The sequence below is a fragment of the Alexandromys fortis genome, unplaced genomic scaffold (assembly GCF_014885135.2).
Source record: "Alexandromys fortis isolate MF-2015 unplaced genomic scaffold, M_Fortis_MF-2015_v1.1 scaffold_391, whole genome shotgun sequence".
Classification (NCBI taxonomy): domain Eukaryota; kingdom Metazoa; phylum Chordata; class Mammalia; order Rodentia; family Cricetidae; genus Alexandromys; species Alexandromys fortis.
Genome location: NW_026068277.1, coordinates 24,668 through 32,828, shown reverse-complemented (window position 1 = coordinate 32,828; position 8,161 = coordinate 24,668). Strand labels below are relative to the sequence as shown.

Sequence of the window (8,161 nt, the reverse complement as noted above, 5' to 3'; positions counted from 1 at the left end):
TGGATGCTCACCTTACTAGACCTGGATGGAGGTGGGTGGTCCTTGGACTTCCCACAGGGCAGAGAACCCTGATTGCTCTTTGGGCTGACGAGGGAGGGGGACTTGATTGGGTGAGGGGGAAGGAAAGGGGAGGCGGTGGTGGGGAAGAGACAGAAATCTTTAATAAATAAATAAAAATAAAATAAAACTCTTGGGTCTTATAAACCAGATTTGTTACACAATAACTTTTTTTGCCATATCAAAAAGAAAAAGTCAAGAAGTATAATTTCTTTTCTATCCTAGACAATGTTTTCATTTTTGAGGAGGATTCAGTTCATGTAAGGAAATGGTGTGAGATCTGCTAAAGTTAGATTCCAGTGTCCACTTAAGACAAACAGAAAAATAAATACAAATTCAACTTTTAGAAGACATCTTCAAGCCAGGCGGTGGTGTCACACACCTTTGATCCTAGCACTCAGAAAGCAGAGGCAGGCAGATCTCTGAGTTCAAGGCCAGTCTGGTCTACAGAGTTCCAGGAAACCCAGGATTACACAGAGAAAACCTGTCTTGAAAAACAAACAAACAAAAAGTTTTCTCTCATTTCCATCTTAGCTGTGGCTGGATGTGGTGTCTCGCTTTCTGATAGTTAATAGATAAACCGGAGTATCTATTGTTAGTCATTAGCCATATGTAAGGATATTCACACTCATGGTTAATTTGCATCGGACCCCTATTTTTCCTCAACACACTCCCGAATTCCTGACTGTGGCTAGGGCTGGTTTCTACCTACTAAATGTGTATTCTTACACATAAAGTAAAATGACATGTATGACAAGTGTATCTGTATCTACAACTACAGTATTACAATATGCACATTAATTTCAAAGAGGCAACATACTATTGGAGACATTTTATATCCAATATCATGTTTAAAAATTCAATTAAGCAGAAATTTTCTTTTAGGTGCCCATGTTTACCTTGTCATCTATTGACTGGAAAGTCAAAAGGATGCATTCACTGACATTTATTCAATATTTCTGTTTTGTTTTTGAGATAAGGTCACTCATCTTATAGCTCTGGATGTCCTGGAACTCCGTACTACACCAGGCTGTCCTTGAACTCACAATGATCCCCCTGCCTCTGCCTCCTGAGTGCTAGGGCCTGGCAATTTAAATGTTTTGATAGGCTAATGTAATGAAAATTTTATATTTTTGGTTTTGAACCTAGTCTTTAGTGGCTAAATATCTTTCCAGCCCAAAGATGAAAAATTTAAATACACTGGTACTGGCAAGGTGACACACAAAAAAATAGAAACAAATATGTTTTACATGTATATGTGTTTCTGTTGCTGTGTGTGTGCAGGTATCTGCAAGGGTCAGGAGGTGGTGTTGAATCCCTGAGTTACCGGGAGTTGTCAGCCACCCAATATGGGTACTGAAAAGTTAACTTGGGTCCTCTGGAAAATGGCAAGTGTTCTTAAACACTGAGCCATCTCTCTGGTCTCTAAAATAGAAAATTTTAGGTGGCTTAGTGGGTAAAGGTGCTTATTTTGAACACTGACAATACAAATTCAATCCCCAGGACCCACATGGTGGAAGAACTGACTCTCACAAGTTGCCTTCTGACCTCTACATGTGCACTCTGGCTTACATAACACCCCTCCTCTCAATAAAATAAATGTAATAAAAATGTAAAAATATTAGTGTTGGGGTAATCAGTCATATTCAGAATTTGTATCATTATACTCACACTAAACATGACTTGATCTGTAGAAATTGCACCTGTAACCACATAATAGGGTGCCTATTAAATGGGATTTATGATTCTTTGAAATTAATAATGCTTCAGGTTAACTGAAATTCCCAAGGAAGAAGGCCAGAGAGCATTTAAAACAAAGACTTGACACACTACCTTGAGGATCAATAGTCTGAAGCTCAAAGCCTTCCTGAGGAAATTCATCCCGCTTTGCTAGAGCTGAGGCCAATTACAAGGAATACTGTATGTAAAAATAGTCTCTCCTAAAGGGGCTTATGGATCGAATTGAAGAGAGCAGCCTATAGGACAGGCCAGATCCACGCATATTACACATGTATGAGGACAGGAATAACTGTTTCCACAATAGGTAGACATTTCAGGTAGTCACTTGAAATGAAGCAAATAATATGATAATCCACCATTGATGGTGAGGTTAGTGCCTGCCCAGCCACAAGGGAAACAAAACAAAACTGGTTATGTGTGATAAAATCATGAATGGGGGGAAAACCTCAGAACTTGTACAAGTAACAAAAAACAAAACAAAACCCCACATTTAACTTAGGGAAGTGAATCTGCCAAATGAGCAAAAACAAGTTCTTTTTTCCAAAGGAGATCTGCATAGAATTCAATGTCCAGTAGGCATGAATAAATCACAGGTCATAATGCCGGGCAATGGTGGCGCACGCCTTTAATCCCAGCACTCGGGAGGTAGAGGCAGGCGGATCTCTGTGAGTTCAAGACCAGCCTGGTCTACAGAGCTAGTTCCAGGACAGGCTCCAAAGCCACAGAGAAACCCTGTCTCGAAAAAAAAAAAAAAAAAAAATCACAGGTCATATATTTAATCCAAGCAGCACCTTAGAGCTTAAGGGTAAAACTAGTTAAATGGCATTACAATTTTCATAGCCGCCATTCCAAATGCATGCTCTGAATGCTGATGTATAGAGTAAATGCAAAGTGTGAATGCTCAGGAATGCCCCTTAATTTACTTTCAGGAATATTACTTAACCTACGTAATAACTTGCATGTTATCACGAGGACAGAACTGAAGTCTTAAAAGTGATAACGAACACTTCCTTAATTGCTTTGTTGTTTATTTTAGGAGAGTAAACCTGTTGGCACTGATGTGGCTTAGAGTACAAATCTACATGCAAACAAAGTAAAGGAAACAATTGGGCAGAGTGGCGCACACCATCAACACGAGCACTCAGGAGGCTAAGGAGAACTGCCAGGCCTAGGCCAGCCTGGATCACACAGTGAGATCCTCCTCCTACCTCCTTCAATCATCCCTGTCCCCACAGAGAAGTAAAGGAAACACAGGGCTAAAAGTATTATTTTAATCACAAATTCACTAGAGATCTCATTTGCATATATTAGGAAGCTAAAAAGATACATTAAAATTTTAAAACTAATAAGCAAAGATACATCACAGATTTTAATGTCTATAATTTAGTCTTTATCACATAAATATAATATTTATAAATATGTATTTGCAAAATTGCTATTCTTAAAACATTTATTTCTAACACATTAAAATTTCTCACAAATGCCATTCCATTTGAAAATGTACAAGTAGATGTCAATGTGTGATTATGCCAGCGTGACCAGATAAGAAAAAGAAACACGCTTCTGTGTTAGATGCCTTATCAATTAGAAACCATGGTAATGTGTCTTAATGTGCTTAGCAAATACATGCTCTTGCTTTTTGTCAGTCATTCTCAGACCCATTTGGAGGTAGGAAAACCAAGGCGTCGTTGAAAACATGTCCAAATGCCCTAAGCCGATACACCCCATACATCATCACATGCATCTGATTAGGGGACAGTCCGTTAAAAGTAACAGCCATATCAGAACAGCATCCTTCTACTACCTGGTTTGGGTGGTTAGTCATTGCCTCTTTAATGAAAAGCCCAACAGATTTGGTGTTAAATACATCTTTTCCATAGGCGTCTTCCGCATTTTCTGCAAATACTCCGGCATATTTCAGGCAGATTGCTAGCTGCTTATCTTCAGATAACTTCCAAATCATCCCTCCTTGTTCAGGACACTTTTCAGGAACACTGAGAAGGCTGTTGAGTCTTTTCATTGATTCTATGCTTAAGACAATTCCTCCATCTACACTCACATAATCAAGGTCTCCAGATTTTACAGCGTGTCCTAAATAGAAAGGTTGTGATGGATCCTTTTTTAACAAAAAGTATTTTAGATTTTCAATAACAGCAAAAGTAGATGGGCGTGCAAGGAAAAACCAATTGTATTGGTCTCTGTATTTATCAAAGGCATATTTGTAAGCTTTCCTCATCATCAACCACATGTCATTTGTGTCCACATTAACTGACTCAAACACTTTAACATTTTCAGAACTGAAGAACTCTGCTTTGTCACAGTGTTTGGTCCAAGTCTCCTTCACTGCAGCCCAAAGACTCACATCTTTGGGTTTTACGAGAACAATACAGTATACCCGGAAGCTCTTACTGAGCTCCATGCGTTCAGCCTCTGAGATTTTCGAGATATCGTCCTTGTTAGGAGCTTGCAGGTGGTGATGCTCATGGTGGTGTGTTCTGTTTCCGTGACCAATCCTAATGTGGCCTAGCATAGTGATCAAGGCACAGAAGATGCTTCCAAGCATCACACCCTTCAAAAATGAACTGCTTTCTGAAAGCATTTTTCCTGTAAAGAAAAAGACTTTTCAAACAGTCTAATAATTTCACTTGGTTATTTCTTACATACTTACGATTTGGCCTTACTGTTTAGAAGCAGGGCCGCATGCTTGAAATCAGGTGAATAGCATACGGGACAACTACTCTTAGGTCCTTCCACTGGCATTTGGTCACTGTTAGGTAGAAACCGCAACATTGTAGAAACTCCTTCATGGAGGAGAATTTGAGGTGCGGTGGGACAATTTTTACACATCATCATTTATTTAACCAAGAGGCAAATCAAAGCATTAGCTTAGAAACAAATGTTATAGATATTGTTTTTCCATCATTCTCTAAAAACTTTGTATGGCAACCTTGTACTATGTTTTGAAGTACCTCTGGCCATTACAAAACAACTTTTAGATCAAGATTTTATGTTGAACAGATACTCAATTTAAACTCAATTGTCTCTTTTCTTTATTCTTTTTTCAAGACAGGGTTTCTCTTGAACTGGCTGTCCTAGAACTTGCACTGGAGATCAGGATGGCCTCTACCTCAGAGGTCTGCTTGTCTCTGCTTCCTGAGTGAAATGCTGGGATTAAAGGCATGCGCCACCAACCACTACCAGTCTCAAATTTCTTTTCAACCTAGTGCTCTATTTAACTGGTGGCTAATGTCCTAAGGTATTTTAAGCAATCTAAGTCACATTTCTTGTAGTTAATATCACATGTTATTATCATTCTGCCCAAGACTAAATGTCTTACAATACAGTATTACCAACTACTGATGTAATAAAAGCCCACAATGGAAAGTTGTTTGGAGAAAGAAGTCAACATAGGTATATTTGGGGGACATTCATGAATATTTTTATCTCCTCAAAGGATATTTTCTTCCTTGGGGAGGTAAACTGGGGGAAAACTTCTGTATTTTTAATTTCAATTAGAAACTGAAAGAAATGCCACTGTAAATGAAACAGTTGGAAAATATTATGACTTACATTTTTACTAGTAAAGGTTGAACGTTTCCCGATTTCCTCTGCAACTCCCCAAAGTTCCACTGTGCTCCTTAGATTTGCACTTTGTCTCTTAAGGTTGAAAAGTACCTTAGAAGCTACCTAATGCCGTTTCTCTCATTAAAAACATATGTAGTTATGTATCATTTAAAAAAAAATCAATGGGGTTGGGGAGCTGGTTCAGGGGATAAAAGCATGGGGACGTGAGCTGCACTACCAGTGCCCATAGAAAAAGCTGAGCAAGGCAGGGAGCCATCTGTAACCCCAGCACTGTGGGCTTGGAGACAGGTCACTGGGGTCTGCAGGCCTTCAGCATAATCCTGGTTCAGAGAGAATAAGAGGGAGGAGTGACCGAGCGGGTTACCTGAAGTCTGTCTTCCTCTGGACTAATTCCTAACTATGCGACACCCCCCCCCCCCACTTCATGCCACACACTCCATTTCCCTTTAGATAGGGAAATGGAGGACCATAAACGTGAAGCAACTGACTCAAAGTCACAAAGACGGTCAGTGGCAGAAGCGACCTACAAATGAGAAATGGAGATCCGCCAAGCCTAACTGATGCCTGCCCCACCTTTCACTACAGAGCAGGGAGCTCTACACTGACGGCTTTCTTCTTTTCTTTTTTTTTTAAAGACACTGTCTCATTTTGTAACTCCAGCTGGCCTTGAACTGGTGATCCTCCCACTTCCTTTGCCCACGTGCTGTGCTGGTATTGGTGTGGCACCGTTTCTGGCTCCTGCTGCTTTCTTATAGAGGAAATGAACTTTGACTTCTACCACAAGGACAGCTGTGTGCTGGGCAGGTGCAATTCCTGTGTTTGGGGAAGTGGGTGGGGAGAGGCAAGACAGCTCTTACTTTCCCCGCGTAATCCAGAGCACTTGGTCAATAAACAATTCCCCAGAGGCAAGGAGGAACGACAGAACAGCTACGCCTCAAAGCAGTGTGGTCGGGTGCAACCTAATAGGAATTGTTGTAACTGCGGTTCTTATCACACAGTCCTTATTTCTGGCCAACACACAACAACCCAGACGAGTCCCTTCGCTTGCTTTTGTGTCGGAATTTTTCCTGACAAGGATACTCCTCCTGGTGGCAAAAATACTATTAAAACTCAAAACGTCTACGAATCGTACACAAAATTATTTGCACAAACTATCCTAACAGGTTTCCTCCGTCGAGGAATAAAAAAAAAAGCAACACCAGTGAGCCACATGATAGGGTATTTCCTACAGGGCAGCAGGGGACTCACAACATCACACACTGAAGGCAGAAACTTTCAGACTGCCTTTTTTTTTTTTTTTCCTAAGGAGAAAGTGGATGGAGATCAAAATGGAGACTAGACTGAGTACCGGGATGGGCTTGACTCTTTCAAGAGTCCCCTGAGGGGCCGCGGGAGCGCCTCGGAGAAGGCTGCTCTCCGCCTGTCCGGGGGTCCTCCGGCAGCACCTGCCAGGGCATCCCGAGTGGGGCATGCTGGGAATGGGCCCCGACCCAGGCCGTCCCTAGACGGGGGCGGGGGGGCGGGGAGCAGCCGCTCCGGGTGGCGCTTGGTGTGGGGGACCGCGGTTTTGGCACTCACCGCATCTAGAACGGCTCAAGGGCAGGGAAGCACAGCCTGACGCGGCTTTCCTCTCACGTCCACCGGCCACTCAGCTACGCTCCCGAGCAGGCTGCTCTAGACGCAGGGGGTGTCCTCTCGTTGGTTTCATTCTAGAGCCGACGAGACAGGAAGCTGAAAGGGGGGGTGAGGCACTGGCTCGGGACACAGAAGGGGCCCGCCCCGCGCCGAGTTCAGGCCGGACGTAACCGGCATGCTCAGTTGTTAGCCAATAAGACGCCCCGAGGGGCGTGCTTACGATAGACACGCCCACACAGTCCTCATTTCCCGCCTACTGGGCGTGGAAACTGCCAGAGTCCGGAAGCGAGTTGCCCTCTCTAGTAGGTTTCTGACTCATTTCTCAAACCTAGTCCAGTGTGTTGGTGCTCTTGTGGAAACAGGAGGGTGTTCCTCCCAGATTTCTGGCCTGGAACCCAAATGCAAGTCGCTGAAGTAGTAACCACTTTGGAGAGAAAGTAACCACTTTGGAGAGAAATGGCTCTGGTTTCTGGGCTGGTGGGATTTGAAGGCACATAGCCTAGTAGCTATCTCTTCTTGAGCCAAGTCCTTTGATAGCCTGGAGAAGTGACTGTGCTTTGCCTATGCCTCCGTTCCTTCCTTTGTTGTGTTTGGAAAATATCACAGGAGTGCCTCACAGGTTATCAGTTAGTGTACATAACCCCCCTACCAAAAGTTTAAGTGTAAAGTAAGCATTTAGTAAATGTTGGCTCTTTCTATTCCACCCTGTATTGCTAGCACACAGTGCCAGCATGCAATAGACAAATATTTGTGGAGTTAATGAATGTTAGACATACAGGTGAGAAATCAGGCCCAATACAGGATAAGGGTTGCTTGCAAAGGGCTACCCAATAACTTAGATGCAGAGGTGGGTGTAGACTTCAGGTCTAAGTAGGACTACAGAACCAATAAATACAGTCTCTTGAAGTGCTCTTTTGGAGCTGGTGTTGTTGGGGCCACTAGGGAGGCCAAGGGAGGAGAATTGAAAGTTGAAGGCCAGCCTTATAAGCTATTCAAAGTGCACTAGATTTGGCTCAAGTAACATTGACTAGTGACTTGGGCCCAAGTTCTTGAAAACACATACATTTGAGTGGTGCCTGGCAATGACTTACGTTAAACGCAATGAACAGTTCGAGAAATACTGTAATGCCTCCTAGATTGCAGG

At 42.6% G+C, this 8,161-nt stretch overlaps 2 protein-coding genes across 2 annotated transcripts in view; both read right to left on the bottom strand.

Annotated features, from left to right (window-relative positions):
- Cul4b (cullin 4B) overlaps window positions 1-7,107 on the bottom strand; it is a 102,471-nt gene extending 95,364 nt beyond the window's left edge. The window contains exon 1 of the mRNA XM_050132110.1: window positions 6,961-7,107. The gene's annotated coding sequence lies outside the window, so the exon portion shown is untranslated. The remainder of the gene's footprint in view (window positions 1-6,960) is intronic.
- Window positions 3,055-7,109, bottom strand: C1galt1c1 (C1GALT1 specific chaperone 1). The gene is made up of 2 exons (XM_050132112.1): window positions 6,961-7,109; window positions 3,055-4,401 (listed from the first exon to the last, which is right to left on the bottom strand). Exon 2 carries the CDS (start codon window positions 4,394-4,396, stop codon window positions 3,440-3,442), a length of 957 nt encoding a protein of 318 aa, XP_049988069.1. The 5' UTR covers window positions 4,397-4,401; window positions 6,961-7,109; the 3' UTR covers window positions 3,055-3,439.
- Between the last annotated feature and the right edge of the window lie 1,052 nt (window positions 7,110-8,161).